Below are 25,239 nucleotides of genomic sequence, written 5' to 3' on the forward strand. Positions count from 1 at the left end.
GTTTGATCGACACATGGGGGCAAGAGATGGGCGGTGCCTGTGGGCGGTGGGGTAAGTTTATGTCTGATTGGTAGATGGCGTGGAGGAGGCGGGCCTCAATGTGATTGATAGTTGCGTGCAGGTTGAGGGGGCGGTTAAGGGTGTGTGGGTGGTGCGGACATTTGATTGACAACGTGATGAGCGAGTAGGATGGTGGGTGTGCGCGGCACTGACGTTTGATTGACAGATGGGTGTAGTTGGCGTGTTGGAAGAAGGCACGGCTGGTTGCCTGTGTGTATGGTGATGGCGGATTCCGGGGTTGGAAGATTGTTGCAGGACGCGCTGCGGGTTTTCAGGGAGAATTACCCGATGTACGAACCCAAAGTCGGCGTGGCCGCTCCGGGAAGAGTGAATCTTATCGGGGAGCACACAGACTATAATCAGGGATTCGTGTTGCCTGTGGTGAGTGGGAGAGTATGGTGAGGGAAGGCCGAATGGTTAGGAGAGAGGGAGAGAAGCAAGACATTAGAGAAAGGGCGTGTGGAGGAAGAGGGTTTAGAATGAGGGAGGGGGAGAAGTGAGGCACATTGGGTGGAAGTTGGTGTGCAGGAGAGAGTTTGTGTTTGGGGGTTGGGTATAGGAAGGGCTGGAGGGTAGTGGAGGTAGTTTCTGCGTGAGGCTTTGAGGAGGAATAGCATTCGGGAAGTTGAAGGGTGAAGACGTTGAAGGGTGAAGACAGTGGTGAAAAGATGGAGACTGGAGAATCAGGATCGCTGCAGTGTGGAAGCAGGCCATTCAGCCCCTCAACTCTACACCAACCCTCTGAAGACCATCCCATCCAGACCCACCACTTCCCTGTAATTCAGTATTTCCAGTGGATAACCTGCACACCTTTGGACTGTGGGAGGAAACCAGAGCAAGGCGTTCGATAAGGTTCCCCACAGTAGGCTATTATACAAAATGCGGAGGAATGGAATTGTGGGAGATATAGCAGTTTGGATCGGAAATTGGCTTGCTGAAAGAAGACAGAGGGTGGTAGTTAATGGGAACTGTTCATCCTGGAGACCAGTTACTAGTGGTGTACCGCAAGGGTCGGCGTTGGGTCCACTGCTGTTTGTCATTTTTATAAATAACCTGGATGAGGGCGTAGAAGGATGGGTTAGTAAATTTGCAGACAACACTAAGGTTGGTGGAGTTGTGGATAGTGACGAAGGATGCTGTAGGTTGCAGAGAGACATAGATAAGCTGCAGAGCTGGGCTGAGAGGTGGCAAATGGAGTTTAATGCAGACAAGTGTGAGGTGATGCACTTTGGTAGCAGTAACCGGAAGGTAAAGCACTGACCTAATGGTAAGATTCTTGGTAGATGAGCAGAGAGATCTCGGTGTCCATGTACACAGATCATTGAAAGTTGCCACCCAGGTTGACAGGGCTGTTAAGAAGGCATACAGTGTTTTAGCTTTTATTAATAGAGGGATTGAGATCCGGAACCAAGAGGTTATGCTGCAGCTGTACAAAACTCTGGTGCGGCTGCACTTGGAGTATTGCGTACGGTTTTGGCCACCGCATTATAAAAAGGATGTGGAAGCTTTGGAGAGGGTGCAGAGGAGATTTACAAGGATGTTGCCTGGTATGGAGGGAAGGTCTTACGAGGAAAGGCTGAGGGACTTGAGGCTGTTTTTGTTAGAGAGAAGAAGGTTGAGAGGTGACTTAATTGAAACAATTTAAAATAATCAGAGGGTTAGATAGGGTGGATAGGGAGAGCCTTTTTCCTAGGATGGTGATGGCGAGCACGAGGGGGCATAGCTTTAAATTGAGGGGTGAAAGATACAGGACAGATGTCAGAGGTAGTTTCTTTACTCAGAGAGTAGTAAGGGAATGAAACAAAGAAAGCTACAGCGCAGGAACAGGCCCTTCGGCCCTCCAAGCCTGTGCCAATCAAGATCCTCTGCCTAACCTGCTATCTGTTTTCTAATGGTCTGTGTACATTTGTTCCCTGCCCATCCATGTACCTGTCCAAATATATCTTAAAAGACGCTAACGTGTCTGCGTCTACCACCTCCGCTGGCAACACGTTCCAGGCGTCCACCACCCTCTGTGTAAAGAACTTTCCACGCATATCTCCCTTAAACTTTCTTCCTCTCACTTTGAACTCATGACCCCTAGTAATTGAGTCCCCCACTCTGGGAAAAAAATTTTTGCTATCCACCCTGTCTATGCCCCTCATGATTTTGTAGACCTCAATCAGGTCCGCCTCAATCTCTGTCTTTCTAATGAAAGTAATCCTAATCTATTCAACCTCTCTTCATAGCTAGCACCCTCCATACCAGGCAACATCCTGGTGAACCTCCTCTGCACCCTCTGCAAAGCATTGATTAGCATGCAGGAGAGACATGTACCTGTGAAAATGAGGAATAGAAAAGGCAAGATTACATCCTTTTGGTAATGTGGTGACCAGAACTGTACACAGTACTCCAAATGTGGCCGAACCAAAGTCCTATACAACTGCAACATGACCTGCCAACTCTTGTACTCAATACCCCGCCCAATGAAGGAAAGCATGCCATATGCCTTCTTGACCACCTTATTGACCTGCGTTGTCACCTTCAGGGAACAATGGACCTGAACACCCAGATCTCTCTGTTCATCAATTTTCCCTAGGACTTTTCCATTTACTGTATAGTTCACCCTTAATTTGATCTTCCAAAATGCATCACCTCGCATTTGCCCGGTTTGAACTCCATCTGCCATTTATCTGCCCAACTCTCCAGTCTATCTATATTCTGCTGTAATTTCTGACAGTCCCCTTCACTATCAGCTACTCCACCAATCTTAGTGTCATCAGCAAACTTGCTGATCAGGCCACCTACACCTTCCTCCAAATCATTTACATATATCACAAACAACAGTGGTCCCAGCACAGATCCCTGTGGAACACCACTGGTTACAGGTCTCCAATTTGAGAAACTCCCTTCTACTACTACCCTCTGTCTCCTGTTGCCCAGCCAGTTTTTTTTATCCATCCAGCTAGCACACCCTGGACCCCATGTGACTTCACTTTCTCCATCAGACTGCCTTAGTGAAGTCCATGTATATGACATCTACAGCCTTTCCCTCATCAATCAACTTTGTCACGTCCTCAAAGAATTCTATTAAGTTGGTAAGACATGACCTTCCCTGTACAAAACCATGTTGCCTATCACTGATAAGCCTATTTTCTTCCAAATGGGAATAGATCCTATCCCTCAGTATCTTCTTCAGTAGCTTCCCTACCACTGACGTCAGGCTCACCGGTCTTATAATTACCTGGATTATCCTCGCTGCCCTTTTTAAACAAGGGGACAACATTAGCAAGTCTCCAGTCCTCTGGGACCTCACCCATGTCTAAGGACACTGCAAAGATATCTGTTAGGGCCCTGGCTATTTCCTCTCTCGCTTCCCTCAATAACCTGGGATAGATCCCATCCGGACCTGGGGGCTTGTCCACCTTAATGTCTTTTAGGATACCTAACACTTCCTCCTTCCTTATGTCAACTTGACCTAGACTAAGCAAACATCTATCCCTAACCTCAACATCCGTCATGTCCCTCTCCTTGGTGAATACCGATGCAAAGTACTCGTTAAGAATGTCACCCATTTTCTCTGACTCAGCGCGTAACTTTCCTTCTTTGTCCTTAAATGGACCAATCCTTTTTCTAGTTACCCTCTTGCTCTTTATATATGAATAAAAAACTTTGGGATTTTCCTTAACCATGTTTGCCAGCAATATTTCATGTCCTCTCTTAGCCCTCTTAATCCCTTTTTTTCAGATTCACTCTGCATTCCTGATATTCTTGCAAAGCTTTGTCTGTCTTCAGTCGCCTGGACCTCATGTATGCTTCCTTTTTTCTCTTGGCTAATCTCACAATTTGACCTGTCATCCATGGCTCCGTAATCTTGCCTTTTCTATTCCTCATTTTCACAGGTACATGTCTCTCCTGCACGCTAATCAACATTTCCTTAAAAGCCTCCCACATATCAAATGTGGATTTGCCTTCAAACAGTTTCTCCCAATCTACATTCCTCAGATCCTGCTGAATCTTGGTATAGTCGGCCTTCCCCCAGTTTAGTACTCTTCCTTTAGGACCACGCCTATCCTTGTCCATGAGTATTGTAAAACTTACGGAATTGTGGTCGCTATTTCCAAAGTTGTCCCCTACAGTAATATCAACCACCTGGCCGGGTTCATTCCCCAGCACCAGGTCCAGTATGGCCCTTTCCCGAGTTGGACTACATACATACTGCTCTAGAAAACCCTCCTGGACACACCTTACAAATTCTGCTCCGTCTTGACCTCTAACACTGACTGAATCCCAGTCAATGTTGGGAAAATTAAAATCTCCCATCACCACCACCCTGTTTCTCCTACACCTTTCCATTATCTGTTTACATATTTGTACCTCTATCTCACGCTTGCTGTTGGGAGGCCTGTAGTACAGCCCCAACATTGTTACTGCATCCTTCCTATTTCTGAGTTCTACCCATATTGCCTCACTGCTTGAGTCCTCCATGGGGCCATCCTTCAATGCGGCTGTGATATCGTCTTTGACCATTACTGCAACTCCTCCGCCCCTTTTACCTCCCTCTCTATCCCGCCTGAAGCATCGATATCCTGGGACAACTAGTTGCCAGTCATGCCCTTCCCTCAACCAAGTCTCAGTAATAGCAATAACATCATACTCCCAGGTACCAATCCAAGCCCTAAGCTCATCTGCCTTGTCTACTACACTTCTCGCATTAAAACAAATGCACCTCAGACCGCCTGTCCCCTTTGTGTTCATCATCTGCTCCTCGACTGCTATTCCCTTTATTCACACTGACTCCATTATCTAATTCCCTACAGGCTTTTGTTTCTACCTCTTTTCTGTCCAATATTTGGTTCCCATTCCCCCTGCCACATTAGTTTAAACCCTCCCCCACAGCATTAGCAAAAGCATCCCCAAGGACATTGGTTCCAGTCCGGTTCAGGTTAGACCGTCCAATTTGTAATAGTCCCACCTTCCCCACAGCCAGTTCCAATGTCCCAAAAATCTGAACCCCTCCCTCCTACACCATTTCTCAAGCCACGCATTCATCCTAGCTATTCTTTCATTTCTGCACTGACTAGCACGTGGCACTGGTAGCAATCCTGAGACTACTACCTCGGAGGTCCTACTTTTTAAACTTGGCTCCTAACTCCCTAAATTCTGCTTGTCGGACCTCATCCCGTTTCCTGCCTATATGTTGGTGCCTATATGCACCACGACAACTGGCTGTTCACCCTCCCCCTTCAGAATGTCCTGCAGCCGATCGGAGACATCCCTGACCCGTGCACCTGGGAGGCAACATACCCTTCGGGTATGGAACACTTTGCCTGCAACGGTTGTAGATTCACCAACTTTAGGTACGTTTAAGTCGTCATTGGATGAGCATATGGACGTACCTGGAATAGCGTAGGTTAGATGGGCTTCAGGTCGGCACAACATTGAGGGCTGAAGGGCCTGTACTGTGCTGTAAATTTCTATGTTCTGTGTTCTATGTTCTATGCACCCGGAGGAAACCGACACAGAGAGAGCAAGCCATCTCCACATAAACAGTTGCCTGAGGCTGGAATCAAACCCCGGGGCCCCTGATGCTGTGAGGTAGCAGTGCTAACCACTGAGCCACTGTGGGAGGAAGGGGTGGCAGTGGTTTGAGGGAAGTACTCTGAGTCAGGAGTCTTACAAAAGGGAACAAGTGTGAGAGAAGGCTTAGTGGGAGAAGTAAAGGGATGAGCTGAGGGATAGGGATGTATTTGAGATAATAGGGAGGAGAGTAGAAATGGGGTGCGAAAGAACTTGATTGACAAGCCAGAGGGAGGGAGAGAGAGCTAAGAAGTTGTGGGCAGGGGTTGGCATTGAGGAAGAATGGGGAGGAGGGTTTCTGGCTGGGAGGGAGAGGGGTAGCTGGGGTGCGTGTTCCCCCAAATCCTGTCTAATCGTTCAGCCACTGTCAGTAAAACAGAAAACTGATTGTGGGATCCTGATGTACTGAGCTGGTTAGATGGATGCCAGACTTTATAGGAGCAAATTACTGCAGATGCTGGAAGCTGTGCAGGAAGCAAACAATGCTGGAAATCAGAGGGAGTCAGACAGCATCAAACTGTTAGCTGCTCTGTCTCTCCTTGGATGCTGCCTGACTGCTATGATTTCCTACCAGACTTTGTACATTATAACAGTACAAATCAGAGTGTTGTTTGTAAAATGGCTTGGCACTTTCTGATTCTGTCAGTGCTGTTATATAGATCAATGATGTTGCTTGGAATAAAATATTTTTAAGTGCTGAATGAGTGTTTCATTTGTGGAGGTGTAGATTTAAAGCAAAGTGGTGAACTTTAGGAACAGAAGCTTGAAAAGAAAAGGGAAAAAGAGATTCTTTAGTAGTCTGATTTTTGAAATGGTTGATAGCTGATGGTTAATAATCTGTTATTCCTTAAGGCTGTCCCGATGGTCACAGTGGTTGTCGGCTGTCAGAGTGCAGATGGGATCATTTCGTTACTTACCACCGCAAAGGAGGCAGATGAACCAAAGCAACTGGAATTTCCTGTGCCATCTGAATCAAAGCCTCTGAGTCCTGGCATACCTTGCTGGGCTAACTACGTGAAGGGAGTTATTCACCATTACAGGGGTAAGAGCATTTGTTGCTGCTGGAGATCACTAACATGTTGAGCTGCAATTTGTTTTGGTCTGGAGAGTCCAAAATAGGGATGATCATACAAGAAAGATACTAATTTGGGGGCCCTATTGTGGTCCAGTGGTAATTTCCTTACCTGGACAAGAGGCCCAGGTTCAAGTCCCACCCGCTCCATAGGTGTAATACTATCTTTGAACAAATTGATTAGCTGATACCAAGGTGGGCAGGAATTGAGAGTTTTGAGGAGGATGTAAGGGGGCTACAAGGTGATTTAGATAAGGTGAGCAAACACATGGCAGATGCAACATAATGTGGCTAAACATGAAGTTATATAACTTTGGTGTGCAGACCAGAAAGACAGTATTATTATGCAAGACACCTAAGGGATTTAACAGACTAGATTAGGAAAGGTTATTTCTCTTCATGAGAAAACCTAATCTCTGAGTAAGTGGTCTCCCATTTAATACAGATGAGAAATTTCTTCTACAAGAGGATAGTGAATCTGTGGAATTCTTTACTGCAGAGGGCCATAGATCATTAAGTATATTCACGGCTGAGATGGACGGATTTTTAAGGAGTAAAGTACTTGAGGGTTGCAGGGACAAGGGAGGAGGGTAGAGTTGAGTATCATCAGATCAACCACGATTGCATTGCATGATGAAACAGACTCAGTGAACTGCTGCTCCTTATTGAAATGGTGCTGGATTGAAAAATATGAATGTACAAAGGCAGGTGCACAAGCAACCAGGAATGCAAGTGTTGTCCAGTGGTAATTTCCTTACCTGGACAAGAGGCCCGGGTTCAAGTCTTTCATTGCAAGAAGATTTGAGTTCTGGAGAGATATCTTACTGCAGTTATGCAAGGTCTTGGGGTGAGTATTGTGTGCAGTTTTGGTCTGTCTACTTAACAAAAGATAAATTTGCCAGGCAGGGAGTGAGGTGGAGGTTCACTTGGCAGGTACGTTGGGTGGCAGGACTGTCTTATGGGGAAAGATTAATTTAACTGAGCTTGTGTTCACTAGAGTTTAAGTGGATATGAGGGGATCTGATTGAAATATATACTAACAGGGCTGGATTGACAAGGTGCAGGGATCCAGGACTGAGAGTTGCTATCTTGGGATATAGAGTAGACCATTTGGGACCACCTCAAAAGCTAGAAAACTTCTGGAATTCTGTACTACAGAAGGCCAAGTCACTAAATATATTCAAGAAAGAGTCTGATAAAGATTTAGATTTTAAAGGTGTTAAGGGGTGTGGAGAGGAAGTGGGGACGTAGCATCATGACAGAGGATCAGCCTGGATCATATTGAATGGTGAATCAGACTCGAAGGGCGAAATCACCTGCTGCTCCTAGTTTCTGTGTTTCTATAAATACAGTCTGCTGTTGGTATTGAAGTCCAGCTTCCAGCACCATTTTGCAGATGAGAGCAAATAATGTTTCTGCTCCAGTTGGGTTTTTTGGAGAGCCAAGCAGGAAGGCTTTGCTTTCCCTTAGTTGGGCACTATTATTGGAAGTGCAAACAGTTATGTGGATAGTGTACTGTTAACAGTAAGTGTGTTCAGACCTGCAGCTTGTAATGTGTTGCTTCTTTGAAAATAACCAGCAGATCAGTTGGCCTCCAGATCCAGGCTACAATAATTAATGGGAGATTATAGCAAAATATGTACAGTTCTGTCTTCTACTGTTCTTATGCAATCTTGTCAACCTTTCCACCACTTTTGTTTTGTAGTTCCTTGTTTATAATTGCTAGTTCGTGTGTAATTTCTCTAGAATTTCTCATAGGTAAATATTGCCAAGTGGAATATAACTAGTGTTTTCAGATGCACCAGGGACACTATCTGGTATACAGCAGATAGATTTAGCTATTTTGCTGGTAGTTTTTAAATTTTTGAGCGTTTTTCTTTGCCATGTCACTCGTATGAATATGCTGTCTATTGTATCTCTGCAGCGGGCCCACTCCCTGGGTTTAAGGCAGTGATGGCGAGTAATGTTCCGTTAGGTGGAGGCTTGTCCAGTTCAGCATCTTTGGAAGTTGCTATGTACACCTTCCTACAGCAGATTTGTCCAGGTGAGTGAAATGAGATGCTTCATAATTGGAAAATTATCAATCTCTGCTTTGCCTCTACCGCTCCCAAGAAGATTTAATGATGAAAGTCTCCTCCATCTCCAGTCTAGTTGTTGAGTTTACATATTGGAGGTATTCAAATGGCCAAGCAAGGTAACTACTGTGTTAGGTGTTCCTACTGTTTGGCTGGGTCATTATAGCGATCAGGGCAAGTACACTGACTGCTATAAAGTCTTGGCTTGAATCCTTTTACGAACCTTTTATGAAAGCTCATGGACCTTTTATAGAGATACTTACATCACAAAAGTGCCAGGCACTGACCAGATCTGACAAGATAGAATCTATTCATCACCCCTTGATGCTCAATGTCATTGACATCAGTGAGTCCCCTACTGTCAACATCGTGAAGGTAACCATTAATCAGAAACTGAACTGGACTAGCCATATAAACTGTGTTTACAAAAGCAGGTTAGAGGCTTGTAATCCTGCAGTGAGTAACTCCCTTCCCACCTCCCAGTGTTTTTTCCACAAGGCATTAGTTAGAAGTGAGACGGAATACTCTCCACTTTCCTGGATAGGTGCAGCTCCATAGCGCAACCCTATGTAGGATGTCTACTCTATGTCTGCCCGATTTGCACCCCATCCACCTCCTTCAACATTCACTTGCTTCTTCACCAATGATGCACTATAGAACAGTGTGTACCTTCTGCAAGATACACAGCAGTAACTCACCAAGCCTTCTTTGACACCATCTGCCAACTGTGCAACCCCAACCATGTAGAAGGACAGCATCAGCATATGTATGCACGGAAACACCACACCCTGAAAATTCCCCTTTAAGCCACACATTACCCTGACTTTCTCACCATAACTTCACTGCAGCTGAGTCAAAATCGTGGAACTCCCTGTGTAGCAACACTCAATATACCTACACTACATGGTTTAGCTCTATTATTGCTGGACTGTTAATCCAGAAACCGAGATAATGATCTGAGGACCTGGGTTCAAATCCTGCCCTGGTGGATGATGAAATTTGGTTTCAATTAAAATGTCTGGAGTTAAGAGTCTCATGATGATCATGAATCCATTGTGGATCGTCAGGAAAAATCCAACATTAATGTCCTCTAAGGAAGGAAACGGCCATCCTTACCTGGTCTGAACTACATGTCACTCCAGATCCACAGCAATGGGCAATAAATATTGGCCTAGGCGGTGGTGTACTCATGAGTGAATAAAACAAAACACTTCAGTATTTCAAGTTGCTCAGCACCACTTCTCCAAAGCATTTAGAGGCAGGCATGAAATGCTGATGTCCCATGAACATGCTTTTTAAAAAAGCCAATGTACAGGACTGGCAGGTCAGAGCCTATGAATTAAAATACAGTTGGCACAAGTTAAATACAATTCATTAAATCTGCTGGCACCAGGAAAAAAAGTTACCCATAAATGCTGCTGCTGGATTGACTTAAAAATCCCACTGATTTACTAATGTCCTTTGGTGAAGGGACCTTTTTCCTACACTTAACACACTTGATTCCACTCCAAAAAGTGGAATGGACATTGCCAACATCATCAAAATTACAACTGATTAATTAAAGAGGCACTTAAACTCAGGCATTGGCTTTGGAGAATACGCGCAATAAGTGTGGCACACTACTTAGGATGGGAGAGAAAGAGTGTTATGGATTATTGAGATACACATCCTGGCAGTAGGAACCATGCCTCTACATCATAGATGAAGCGTGAGGTGGTGGTAATAGCGCAAATGAGCCCTGACTATGTTTAGTTTTCTGATCATCAGATGATGGAGATTTAATGGAAAAGGCTCTGGCTTGTCAGAAAGCTGAACATACCTTTGCCTCCATGCCCTGTGGAATCATGGACCAGTTCATCTCGGTGATGGGGCAAAAGGATCATGCCTTACTCATTGATTGCAGGTGAGCTAAGGAAGGCATACACATCTGTTGAGTGTGACCTGTGATCTCATGACATTCTGTGTGGCTTTTGTTTTGGTCATGGATCAGATGACTATTACCATTCGAGTCAGGTGCTTGTGGGTTCAAATCCACTGCTAGAATTCTTGCACAAAATGTGGGCTGACACCCCAGTGTAGTATTGAAGGAATTCTGAGCTGACTGATTCATACAGTCATAGTGATCTATGTGAGCATAGAAAAAGATTCTTTGGTCCATTGAATCTGTGCTGGTCAAAAACAAGCACCTCATTATTCTCATCCTATTTTCCAGCACTTGGACCACACTTTGGCATCGCAATGTGCTTATCTAAATATTTCTTAAATGTTTTGAGGGTTTCTGCCTCTTCCACCCTTACAGGCAATGAGTTCTAGATTCCAACCACCCTCTGGATGAAAAGATTTTTTTCCCTCACATCTCTAAGTCTCTTGCCACTTACCTTCAGTCTATGTCCCTTGTCATTGATCCCTCCTTCAAGGGGGAAAGTTGTCTGCCCTCAGCCTCTGGTTCAAGAGATACAACCTCAGGCTATCTTCATAACTAAAATTCTCAAGCCCAAGCAACATACTTGTAAATTTCTGCAACCTCGTCAGAGAATCGGAGCAAGGTGGATTCCAGGACTGCATACAATACTCTAGCTGTGGCCTAATCAATAAATAATAGTTCTAGCGTAACCTGCTATTAAACTCTATGCCTTGGTTAATAAAGCCTAGTATCCAACCATATGCCTTCATAACAAATCTACCTGTACTGCTACCATAAGGGCCTGGTTGACATGCGCACTGAGGTTCCACTGATCCTCAGTTCTTCCTACTGTTCCTCATGTGGTCCCTTGCCTTGTTTGTCCTCCCAAGTGTATCACTTCCTGATTGAACACCATCTGCTATTGGTCAGCCCATCCACATTCTCCTGTCGTCTAAGGCTATCCTCTCACTACTTACCAGCTCACCAATTTTTGTATCGTCTGTGAACCTACTGATAAGCCCTTCTACTTTAAAGACTAAACATTTATATTACAAACAGCAAGGGCCTCAACACTGATCCTTACAGAACCTCTCAAATGTTAATGCTGATCATGCTCTGTACACCTTCTATTCAGCTGTAATACTGTACTCTGCTACTTGATGCACTTTGCATGGTACAATCTACCTGTAGAGCAAGCAAAACTCTTTTCACTGTATATTGGTATATATGACAACAATAAATCAAATCAAATCAAACCCCACTGGACATAGACTTCCAGTGACAAAAACTACCCCAAGCATCACCTCTGCTTTCTGATGCTCTCAATTTTGAACCACTTAGCCAAATTTCCTTGGATCCCTTAGGCTGTTACTTTTGCCATCAGTCTCCCATGTGGGATCTCATCAAAAGCTTTGCTGAAGTCAAAATTATCCACGTTAAATGTACATCTACGCACCAGTTCATCTCTTCAAGAAATTTGAACAAGTTGGTCAGACATGACCTCCCTTCACAAAACTGTTAAGCTGACTGTTCTTGATTAATTCCTGCTTCTCCATGTGCAGACTAATTCTGTCCCTCACAATTGCTTCCAATGGTTTCTCTACCATGGAGACTAAACTGACTGACTGGCCTGTAGTTTCCTGGTTTATCCCTTCCTCCTTCCACATTGGCTGCTCCCCAGTCCTCTGGCACCTCTCCTTTGTCCAGAAAAGAATTATTGCGAGCAGTCCTATTTGCTCCCTTGGCTCACTTAGCAGCCTGGGATACATTTCAGCCAGCCCTGGAAATTTATCTTCTTTAAAACGCGCCAGAAGCTCAGAACCTCCTCTCTGTCTATGCTAATTTCTTTAATTGTATCACAGACCTTCTTCCTGGTTTCTAACCACATCATCTCTCTCATTAGTGAACATTAACATAAAGTATTCATATAGAATCTGACCTACATTCTCTGGCTGTACGCACCACTTACCACTGTGTACCTTATTGGGCCCTGTTCTTTCTCTAGTTATTGTTTTATCCTTCATGTACTTGTAAAATATCTTAGGATTTTCCATTGTTTTATATGCCATTACTAGATGGGCTGAATGGACTAATTCTCTTCCTGTATCTTATGGCCTTTCATATCCCTTTTGGTCTCTCTCCCTAGTGCATTCTGTACTGCTCTAGGGCTTCTGCTGTTCTGAGTCCTAAGTATCTGCTGTGAGCCTCCCTTTTTCTCTTTATCCAATCTGTATTTCCCTCAATATCCAGGGTTTCCTGATTTGTTGGTCCCACCCTTTCTCTTTACTGAAACATGATGGCCCTGTACTCTTCCTGCTTCCTCCTTGAATTATACCCACTGCTCTGAATGGATTACCTAAAGGTATCTGCTGCCAGTCCATTCTGGCCAAATTATATTTGATCTTATTAACGTTGGCCTCTCCACAGTTTAGATCTTGGATTTCATGCCCATCTTGCCCTTTTCTATAACTATCTTGAATCTAACGGAGTTGTTTTTGCAGACAGCAATCACATTGATACTCCCGCATTGATACTTCATTCCCTAAAATTAAGGATTGTCCCCTCCCTGTAGGGTCTTCAACATACAGGCTTTAAAAGCTCTCTATGGTGTGTTTTAAGAATTCTGCTCTCTCTGAACTGTAGTGATTGCAATGAGGTCATTCAGGTGCACTTCATACAATATGAGTTCCCTGGTTGGGGCTGTTAATCTGGTCTCCTTAGGGAGCCCTGGCTGACAGATATAAACCAGGGTGTCAGACATCCTGTTCACCCTGAGAGCTAGCTCTGAGGGAGCTGGATCAGTGTCAGAGACTCTCCATGTATAATAAAGGGTGACTTGGTGACAGGATACCAGCCTCTCTGGAGTTATTTCATAAACCTTTCACACTATGATGACTTCTGTTAATGTTGGGTGAGTTGAAATTCCCCTATATCACTACTCTATTACTTTTACAGTGAAATTTGCCTACATATTTACTCTTCTACTTCTGTTAGGGGCCTATAGTACACTCCCAACAATGTGGTTGTTCCTTCTAGGTTTTTAAGTTCTACTCATATGGATTCATTTGAGGAGCCGACTAAGATACCATCCCTCATTGCTGTGACTGATTCTCTGATCAATACTGTGACACCCTCCTTACCTTTTATCCCCATCCCTATCTTGCCTGAAGGCCCTACATACTAGAATATTGAGTTGCCAATCCTATCCCACTCTCAACCATGTTTCAGTGACAGCAATCTCAACACACTCCCAAGCTTTCACTTGTGCCCTGTATTCATCTGCCTTGTTCGTTAGACCCGCTGCATTAAAATAAATACCATCCAATCTTGCCAAACTTCCTTTACCCCTAAGTGGCCTATAATTTTTGTGCCTTCCTGACTCAATTACTGTTTCTTCTCATTTTGGCTGTGCATCTCCCCCTGCTCAGGATCCCACGCCCCCTGCCAAGTTAGTTGAAACCACCCCCCCCCCCCCCAATAGCATGAGCAAACCTTCCTGCAAGAAGATGAAGGGTCTAGGCCCGAAACGTCAGCTTTTGTGCTCCTGAGATGCTGCTTGGCCTGCTGTGTTCATCCAGCCTCACATTTTATCATCTTGGAATTCTCCAGCATCTGCAGTTCCCATTATCTCTTCCTGCAAGAATGTTGGTTGTCTTCTGGTTCAGATGCAATCCATCCACCTCATATTGGTCTCACTACTCCTGTTGTCCCAGAAATCTAAAGACCTTTCTCCTGCATCATCTCTCCTGCCACACATTACTCAGGACTAATCTCTTACTTTTATAATCAGTTGAACATGGCGCTGAAAGAGATTACAACTTTCTGGGTCCTGGTTTTTAAGCTACTTCCTAGTTCCCTACATTATGTTTCAAGGACTTTGTCCCTTTCTCTTGATACAGATATGATATCTGTCTGTTGCTCCTGTCTCATCAGAATACCCTGCAGCTATTCGGTGACATCCTTGACACTGCATTAGAGATGCACCATACAGCCTGAAGTCTTCCTTGCAGACACAGAAATGCCCACCTGTTCCTTACAATTAAATACCCTATTGTTATAAACCTACCTTTTGTCTTCCTGTCCTCTTGTGCAGCAGACCGACCAATGGTGCTGTGAAGTTCTTTCACCTGCACAGTCACCTCCCCAGTAGTGTCCAAAACAGTGTCTCAGTTACTCTGCCTGATGGTTGCCAGTTCAATCTTCACTTGTAATGGTACCACCTCACTGAAGTGACTTGCTCAACATCACAAATGCTGCACAGCAAATTTACTGCAGGTCCAGCTCTGAAATGTAGTTTGCCAGTAGCCGCAGCTGGACGCACTTCCTGCATATGTGGCCACCACGGACAACTGAAACTTCCATGATTTGCCACAGGAGGAGCATATCACAGGTCTGAGCTCCATTGCCATGACTTCCCTTAAGCCCCTTAGTTACTCCTTTTTTTAAAACTAAAATTACATTTATGTAAGAATATGTCAGTTAAATCCACAAATAATCACTAGTTTAAAGAATCTACGTTGTACTAGTTGACGACAATTTGTAGGTAGTCTCCAGTAGTAGCCTCCTCAGCCAATGAAATCGGTGATTTCTTGTGGTGTCTCTCCGATTGATTTGAACTCGGAGCGGGAAATTTCAGAGACGCTTTATTCAGTCACTCTTCCAGACTCCTCTGTTCTGGTCCCAGTTGCACATGCTGGTCTCATGGAAAGGCTGAAATTCTACTCACTGGCCTATATTTACATGCTGCTGATCTCCCAAAGTTCTCTGCTCCAGTCCTGCTTGCTCACTGGTCAGAAGGATTGCAAGCTGTTGTCCTTAGTCCCAGATGAGATGTTCAACTATTTGCGGTCTCAGATGAATGTGAACAATCTTACGCCACTATTCTGAAGAGCTGGGAAATTCTCCTGGTGATTCAAGATGGCTCCTGGGTGGTCAGTTTCCTAGGAAGGTTCTTATTTGTCTTTGACTGCCTGCTGCCACTTTACCCATTTTTCCCCCAGGTTCCTGTCTTCCACTGTTTCAACTCCTTTGGCCGTGTTAATGGGTGCATTTTGGTCCTAATGAAGTTAACAAAATCATTACAATGCAGAAGGTGGCCATTTGGCCCATCTTGCCAGCACTAGTTTTCTTTCCTTAGTGCCAGTCTCCTGCCTTATGCCCGTAGCCCTCTGCACTATTTGTATCCAAATAATCATCCAGTGCTCTTTTGAATGCTTCAGTTGAACCCGTCTCCATCACATATCCAGGCAGTGCATTCCATACCCTAACTACTCACTTTATTCTCACATTAGTCTTGCTTTTTTTGCACTTTAAGTCTGTGCTCACTCATTCTTTTTTTCTTTTGAAAGCGGGAGCAGCTTCTCTTTATCTACTGTCGAGCCTGCTCATGATTTTGGAGATCTGTGTCAAATCTCCTCTCAGCTTTCTTCTCTGAGGAGAACAGTCTCAAGTACAGACAGTCCCCAGGTTATAAACGGCTTCCATTCTTCAGTATGTTCATAAATCAATTTGTGCGCAAGTCACAGCTATGATACAAAATAGCTCTTATAAGTGCAAGAAAACATTCATATGCCAGTCATTTAAAATAAATATTAGTGTGAAATCTTATTAATAAGAATGAGTGTTCATAAATTGGGGACTGCCTGTAGTTCAGTCTGTTCTCATAACTGAAGTTTTTCATTCCTGGAACTATTCTTGTAAATTTCATCTGCAGTTTCTCCAGTGCACTTGCATCTTCCTGAAATGTGGTGCCCGCAACTGTATGCAGTACTGCCGCTGAGATCTAACAAGTGTCTTACACAAACTCAACATCACCCCCTTGCTCTTTTACTCTATGCCACTATTAATAAAGTTGAGAACACTGTACGCCTTAGTAACTTCTCTTTCCACCTCCCCTGCCATCTTAAATGATCTGTGCATACATACACTCAGGCCCCTCCACCCCTGCACCCCCTAAACTTCAAGTTATGATTGTCAGTTTACTCTCTGAATTCATCAGTGGGTGCAACAGCTTTTCTTAAATTTAACTTCCCAATTGCTGGACTTCTCTGGACATCAAGATTACTGTATCTCTGTTTTTAAACTTTTAAATTAATTTTGATCTGATTTCGGATGTTTTCAGAGATTCTCTTCCCTGTTCATCTCTGCCCAACCCCCGCCCCATTTAATCCCACTCTGAATTTGACTCTAGCTTCAGTCCTGTTTTTCTTTTCTAATTCCAGATATATATAAAATAGCTTCATAACCTTGGGTATTTAATGACAAATTCCTGTGTTCATTTACCTGCACTTCTAGGCTGTCACAGAACTGTACTTTGTTCTAACTTATTTTTGCTAGACTCCTCTCTCCTTTTGTTCACCTACTGTGAAGACTGATGCAAAGTACTTATTCAATTCCTTGGCCATTTCCTGGTTCCCCGTTGTTATTTTCCCAGTCTTGTTCTGCAAGAGGCCTTTCTTGACTTGAGTGTCTTTCTTCCTTTTTATACATTTAAAGACTAGATCATTGCTTTGGTAATATGGCTTTAATAACCAAACCATAGATTGGTTTGAAGACATACTTCACCTGGTTCCAGCCCTTTTGCTGCTTATTCAAAGCCTCATGCAGAATTGCCCATCCGGCTGCTTTAAACATTTCATTGTCATTATATCTTAAATGCTTAAAGGGATAGACTGGGTAGATGCAGGTATGATATTTCCCCTGGGAGTCTAGAATAGTGTACATTACATAAAAGTAACAGGCATGCCAGTTGTGTGCAAGATGAGAAGGTTTTTTTTGGAGGTTTGTGAGTCTTTGGAATTCTCTATCACAGGGCTGTGGAGACTCAACCATTGAGTGTGTTTGAGGTCGAGACTGATCGTTTTCTGATCACCAGTGGCATACAGGGTTGTGGGAATGGGTTGAATAAATGACACTGAAATGTTTGATCGGATGTGATTGTATTGAATGGCAGATAGGTTTGACAGGCTGAATGGACTGTTCATGTTTCTGTGTTCCTGTTCTTCTTCCTCTGATCCAAAGTGCTTTGAGGTAGTATTATGAAATGTAATTTGGCACTGATACACACGCAAGGTGATATCAGGTCAGGTGACCAAAAACTTAGAGTGTGTGTTCTAGGGTGTACTAGTTTTTAGGATGACATTCCAGAGGTGAAGGCTTGATTGCCACTCCTGGAGTATTTAAAATCAGGGATGTTCAAGAACTGGAGGAGTTTGGATGGTCATAGGGCTACATATGATTACAGAAGCAGGGAGGAGAGAGGACAGCAAGGAGATTTGAAAGCAAGGATGTGATTTCTAAAATTGAGTCATTGCTTAATCAGAATTCATTGCTAGTCTGCAAGCATGATTGAAGGGTGAATAGGATGAGGTGTGATTTAAGATGTTGCAGCAGGGTTTTGGATGATCTGGAAGGTTAAAGAGGGTCAAAAGTGGGAGGCTAGCCGGGATTGAACTAGCGGAGCCCAGAGGAAATCAATATGTGAGTGAGGATTTCAGGATAACATGAACTGAGGCGAGGGTACAATTGGGTAATGTGCGAGTGAATGAAAGGAAAGATGAGAAGTGGCGCATGCAGGTGAGCTGATCGTCTTGATTTTCAGGAAGAAAAACCGATGTTGGATAGAAATTTCAGTCAACTGACAATCAAGCAGTGACGATCAAAATAATTTTCAAGTCATGCAGCTAAGTAAATTAGGGAATGCTGGGGGCTTAGTGCAGTGTTCAGAGGAGGTGATTTCTCTGCTTATTTATTGCACTCACTTATTTCCTCCCTGCATCTGATCTTTGGTTCCGTAAATCTCCAGCCCCTAGTCCCAAGGCAGTGCATGTGTTCTCCCTGCAGCTTTTAGTTCCCTCTAATGGCATATGAACAATGCAACAGAACAGGGGTTGTGGGTATTTGTACATAAATCACCAAATGTTAACATGCAGGTAAAGCAAGCAATTTAGAAAGCAAATGCTCTGTTGGCCTTTATTACAAAAGATTAGAGGATAAGAGTAAAGAAGTCTTATTGTACATGTATGGTGAGAATATGCCTAGAAGTAGTAGGTTTTTGGTTCTTTTTTCTGAAGGAAGGCTGTACTTGTCATAGAGTATGATGAAGGTTTACCAGATTGATTCCGGGGATGATGGATGGGACTGTTGTGTGAGGAGACTAGATCTATAGTTCCTGCAGTTAAGTGGAAGAAGTGCTGTCACTGAAGATACCAAATTCTTAAGGTGCCTGACAGAATAAACACTGGATGTTTCCACTGGCTAATGTTTAGAACGAGTTGTCACAGACTCCAAATAAGGGGTCTATAATTTAGTTCTGTTCTGAGAAATTCCTTAATTTGAAAGGTTATAAATGTGATTTTTTTTTACTTCAGAGAAGTCTGGGTACTCATTGAGAATATTGAATACTGAAAGAAATTAGATTTTTAGATACTAAGTGAATTGACATGAATGGAGATAGGCCTGATGATGTCATTAAGATAGAAGGTCAGAAGATATCCAGACCCATTGTATCTTTGTGGATAAAGCAGCATTATCTACTTTCTCATCATATCTCTGACTTCAGTCTGCCTATCTGTGGTTCAGCGTAACCTTAATTAGAGGACGTAAATGATTCAGTTAAACTAAATTATGCCCACACCTAAATTATTGTTCTAATCTTGTTTATATCTAATCCATGTGGCGTTTGTCCTCAGAGATTTGGTGAGGAAATAATAAAGGAGCTTTAATCTGTATCTAATCTCTTGTACCTGCCCTGGGAGTACTTGATGAAAGAAGTGAATAATCTGGATGTCTCCATGTAAATAACATGACCCAGCTCAAAAAAATTACAAAATTCAGAAAAAGGCCAAAGATAAGCTTGTGAGTTTTTCTCAGACACTGTTGGGAACCTGTTCGGTGTGAGGTTAATTGTTTTCATATTTTGTGACTGTTCTTTTGGATCTGCATTTGTGCTGTCCTCCGAGTGAAGCAGCCAAATTCATAGGGCTTGAGATATTTAAACTCGTACTGTTCCAACCTCAGGTCTTTGGAAGTTACCCCTGTGCCCCTCAATGATCCCAGTTTGGTGGTTATGATCACAAACTCCAATGTAAGACACACTCTGACAGGAAGTGAGTACCCAACCCGACGCATGCAGTGCATGGAAGCTGCAAAGGTGCTTGGAAAAGAGAGTCTCCGAGATGTTTCCATGGCTGACCTGATAGGTGCGTACCAGCTTGGTTTTTGCATCTTGTCTTTAAATGGATAAGGTGGGTAGGGTCAGAGAGAAAGGGCACATTGGTAATTAGCAAATAAGGAGTACTGGGGAAGATTGGTTTAAGAAGCATGTGAAGGATGAATTCCATTGGTGGGAAAATCATGATGCAGAGTCAAGGTGGTGACATTACTTGCCATCATGAGGACAGTAAGTGACTTGTATGATACATCGTGGATTTACACTTTCAACTTAGCTAGTGATTTTTTTCCTTTGGACGCATAGTTGGCACTTACTCAGTTGTAAGGCAGTTTGGATATTCCGAGGTTGTGAAAGGCACTATATAAATACATGCTTTTCTTGGATCTGCTCTTGGGCTCATTGGAGTAATTATATGACATTGGCTGTAAGTTCACCACCTAATTTACATCTCTCTCCATTTTTGTTCTGCTTTGGCCATAACTTCCAAATCCACCCTGCAAGGACAATACCATCTCTTCCAACTTACAGCGACCTGATTCTTCTTTGTTGCTGGGTCAAAATCCCAGAACTCCCTCTCTAGTTATACGATGGAGTCGTGTCACCATGGACTGTAGTGTGTCAGCAAGGTGGCTCATTACCACCTATTTGAGAACACAGTCTTGGGCAAGATATGATGCGTTGCCACCTATGCCCACATCCCAATAATTATTTTTTAAGAATTACTTGACAGAATTCAAAATTACGACCACTGTTTCTGTCTGCGTTCCTGGAAGCGTGCTCCTGTCCACTCGGTCCCATTCAGTACCAGTTTCCAACTTGTTCAAAGTACACAAGGGACCGTGGCCACAGAACAATCTATTACTGATTTTATAGGGTCAGAAGTTACAGCTATTCCACCGGATCTGGGGCTAAGCTGGTACTAGCTGTATTGCTCTTCATATCAATTCTACCTTACCCCAATTGCTATAATGTTGTCTTTTCCCTCCAGTGTTTATCTAATTAATTCTTGAAACTGCTGACTAACTGACAATTTCAATAATTGCTTGTGGCAAAGCGTTCTGTATTCTCGTAACCCAGACTAAAGGGCAGCTGAAAGTATTAACATTGGAAGGAAGCCAGATGTTGCCCAGAGCGCCTCTCAGATTCTTAAGATGCCCCAAAGTTTAATACAAACAATGAATCCCATTCAGAGTATACAAAGGATTGTTATGTGGGTAGCCAATGTGCAGACAGTAAAACTCCACAACTAGATGACAAAATATCTGATGGTTATGAAATTGTTGTAAGTAAATGTTGATCTCTTTATCACAGGGAATAATTGGATTAGAATTTTTTTATAGATCATAGGATCCCCACAGTGTGGGAACAGGCCCTTCGGCCCAACAAGTCCACACTGACCCTCAGAGCATCCCACCCAGACCCATCGCCCTATACCCCACCTAATCTACACATTCCTGAACACTATGGGCAGTTTAGCATGGCCAACCCACCTAGCCTGCACATCTTTGGACTGCAGGAGGAAACCGGAGCACCCGGAGGGAACCCACGCAGACACCGGGAGAATGTGCAAACTCCACACATACAGTTGCCCGAGGAATTGAACCTGGATCCCAGTTGCTGTGAGGCAGCAGGTTTAAGCACTGTGCCACTAGCTTAGTAATTTTGGAAAGTTTGATTAGATACCATACTATTAACTGGCTTCCCAAAGAAGCAAGTGCAGTAAATTCATCTCAGTTGTGTTTGTGGTAACTTGCTGTACACATTTTGAACAATATGTTTCTTACATTATAAAACTTCAAATGTACTTTATTGGCTGTAAAGCATTTGGGATATCTTGAAATAGATTATTGAAATATACGACAGAAATATATATTTGTTTCTACCTTGATGTAATTAATTTCTACCTCTTGCTTCTTCTCTCTGCCCTGCATGTGCCCACCCTCCCTCATGTGCCTCCTCTCCTTCCATCCCATCATACTTGAACCCTCTCTTTCTCCTTCCTTCCCATGTGTCCACTTCTGCTCTGTCTGTCTCCTATCTCTCTTGCCCTTAGCGGCTGAGGCCCATCTGGATAAGGAGGTGTATTGCAGGGCCCGTCACGTTATCAGTGAAATCAAACGCACGACTGATGCAGCCGCAGCTTTGAAATCCAGGGATTACCAAGAGTTTGGGAAGCTGATGGTGCAGAGCCACAATTCACTGAGGTACAAAGGAATATGGGGCAGAGTGAGGGGAGTGGAGAGTGAGATGATGCTCTGATAATATTTTATTTCCTCTATGGTCGAGACTGATTATATGGCGACAGACCTGTACGCACCAGTGCTGGGTGTACCCAATGTATGTTGTATATATTGTGCAGGCATTGCCTGTACAGGTAGCCCAGTGTGGTATAGTGACAGATCTGTACGCACTGGTGCCATAGCCCAGTGTGGTATAGTGACAGATCTGTACCCACTGGTACATATATCCCGTTCGGTATGTGGCACTTTCAAGGTCAAATGTTCTCTTTCATTATTGGAAGGAGTTTGGAAATCTGGAACCTATAGTTTTATGGCTATATTGTTTTCACAGCCCAAGTGATCATGGTGTGAGAATTACATGGCATTTTGCCAGCGACCACAATCTGCGTGTCCAATGCTTCAAGTATACTGAGTGCCAATCTCAGTCCAGCGTAGGCCTTGCATCAGGTAGTGTGATGTTGGTTTCATAATGCAGCCTCACAACCTGAGTCTAATACAACGCTGTTGAGTGGTAAAGTCTGATATTCAGAAATGATGGGCGTGGTCTGACATTTCCGATGAAATGTTTCCATACGTCTGACCTCACTACTTTATCAGCAATTGTATCCTAGACAAATGTGAGATCTTGATGTATATCAGACTTGAATTCCAGATTTGATCTCAGTGAGTCTGCAATGGCTCCTTTTATCCAGATTGAACAAGCTGTGTGAGCTGTACAGTAGACCTTGGCATTCCTGGGTTAGTGAGGAAAAATGAGAGATGTTCTGTGCTCCTAATCACTATTTGGTATACCACTGAATGAGCTATGCTTGTGTATATTGCGCGTTTCCTCAGTCACACTCTAAGGATGGTACTAGCGCCTGATGTTCAAGCATAGCTGCCAAGGACAGGAAATTGGGTAAAATACTTTCAGGATGGAAAATGAAGAAGATTGGAATTAACCGGCAAAGTTCCCACCTCTCTCACTTTCTTCTGTTTGATAGAGATGATTATGAGGTCAGTTGCCCGGAGTTGGATGAACTGGTTGCTGCAGTAATGGATGGCCAGGGGGTCTATGGCAGTCGAATGACTGGAGGTGGTTTCGGTGGCTGTATAGTTACATTATTGGACGCTGCAGCTGTGGAAAAAACCATCCAGCGGATAAAGGTAATGCTTAAAAAGCAAAGATCAATTTGACCTCTGGTTGGGAACAGTTTATGCTGTGGGTTAAGGGCAGACTTCAACTTATTCTCTCGGCTATGGGCGGACTGCAGTTAATCTTCTGGGTTAGGAGCGGACTGCAGTTAATCCTCTGGGTTAATTGGGAATATAGTTACATAATTGCAGCTCTGTTTGGAATTTCCTTCCTGATGGATGTCCAATAGTATAACTGGATGCACAAATTTGAAAATACAGTTGTATTAAATATTTCTGCAAATGGGGTGATCCAGTACAATTTTACTTTGGCGTAAGGCATTTCAAAGTGAAAGCGGGTTGTTCACCACTGGAAAGAAGTGTAGTGCAAATCTAGAATTCTGTTCCCTCAAAATAGCAGTGGGTACTGGGGAACAATATAGTTCTCAAGACTGATCGGTTGTTAGTTTTTATTTTATTCATTGGTGGGAGGTGGGCATCGTTGGCTGGCCAGAATTTATTGTCCATCTCTAGCTTTCCTTGAGAAGATGATGATGAACTACAGTCCATGTGCTGTAGATAAGATGAGGCTCAGTTCTTATGAGTCTGGAATAACTCTGACTCTGCTAATGGAGTTGTAGTTTCTGGGTGTGCCTCTGTCATTGTTGCTGAATCGTTGGGAGTGTATTTAGCTGTTTCAGTGGACCAAAACACTTGGATCTTAATTAGGTCCTCAACATAACACACAGCTTCATTAATCTTGTTTCTTGTCTGTCTAACCACAGTGGGACAGAATTAATCCATTCTGGGAATCTATTAATTTAGTCCCACTGATAACTGTCTTTCATGTCAATGCCTGGAATATATATTATTGGTGGGCTGTACTTAGCTTTTCACCAGCCGCCTGCTTGTTATCTTACTTGTCGTCTAACCAAGACCTTTGGGGTTTTTTCTGTTGTTCTTTTCCCTTTCCTGATCTTAACGTATTAAGACATTCTGCATCTGTAATACCTCCCCTTGAGTCTCTTGGCTTCTTGTCTCTTCTGATTTCATGTGATAGAATCTTTTGCTTGCCCCTATAGTTTCTTCTTCTGACAACAAATACTAATAAAAAGCAATAATATGGCTTCTGCTTGTTTTCAGTCCTATGGGGTGCATTTGGGTGGTGGCCCAGTCATGTGGGGTGGGTGCTGTTTGCCGTTTTATCTTGTCCACCTGACGAGTTTCATTGCAAATATTGGCTTTCTAACCTGAAGATTCTTTGCAGAATATAAAGTACCGTCTTTCATTAACAGGACAAGTACAGTGGAACAGCAACATTCTATATAACTAAACCGTCCAGTGGTGCCCATGTACTGAAACTGTAAGAACATATTCTCACCATCCCAACACTGACAATTATCTACATCCCTTCGAGGGAGCCGTGTAACAATCCACAAAGCAACTCTCGCCTGACCCCTGTATATGGAAAAAAATTTTGACAAATGTGTGAGAGAAAACATTTTTCAGAGGAATTCTGTCAATAACTGACTCTGATGGGTGACAAAAACTGAAACCCCTGACTCCTGGTGAGGAACCAGATATGACCTTTAGTCCATTGGATCCCCTGGCTTAGTGTGGAGTATTGTACATCAGAACCCAACACAGCCATTATGCAGATATATTTGGGAGAGCTGCCTGTCATCTGCACTACTGTAACAGGTTTGAAGGAGTCATCAGTCTCTTTCTCATGTCCTCCATGTTTATACCAGGGCTGCTTGATGCATAAGGGTTTATAACTAAAGTAGGTAAGTGGAATTGAGATACAGGTCAGCCACGATCTAATTGAATGTACACAAGCATAAGAATCAGGTCATTCAGCCCCTCAAGTTTGGTCTGTCATTTGATAAGATCATGGCTGATTTGATTGTTGCCTCACTCCACATTCCTTTTCTGCCCTCAATCCTTGATGCCCATGGTGAACAAAAATCTGCCGAACTCAGCCTTGAATCTATTCAGTGAAGATTGCTGGAATACCTGAAAGGGGATGAATGTTCTGTTCCTGT

At 43.4% G+C, this 25,239-nt stretch overlaps 1 protein-coding gene across 1 annotated transcript; it reads left to right on the forward strand.

The window, feature by feature from the left end:
• Positions 1 to 244: 244 nt before the first annotated feature.
• galk1 (galactokinase 1) lies at positions 245 to 25,239 on the forward strand. The gene is made up of 8 exons (XM_059653846.1): positions 245 to 441; positions 6,472 to 6,661; positions 8,616 to 8,735; positions 10,534 to 10,669; positions 19,688 to 19,869; positions 21,895 to 22,045; positions 23,065 to 23,227; positions 24,490 to 25,239. Exons 1-8 carry the CDS (start codon positions 277 to 279, stop codon positions 24,559 to 24,561), a joined length of 1,179 nt encoding a protein of 392 aa, XP_059509829.1. The 5' UTR covers positions 245 to 276; the 3' UTR covers positions 24,562 to 25,239.

Source organism: Stegostoma tigrinum, chromosome 22 (genome assembly GCF_030684315.1).
Source record: "Stegostoma tigrinum isolate sSteTig4 chromosome 22, sSteTig4.hap1, whole genome shotgun sequence".
Classification (NCBI taxonomy): domain Eukaryota; kingdom Metazoa; phylum Chordata; class Chondrichthyes; order Orectolobiformes; family Stegostomatidae; genus Stegostoma; species Stegostoma tigrinum.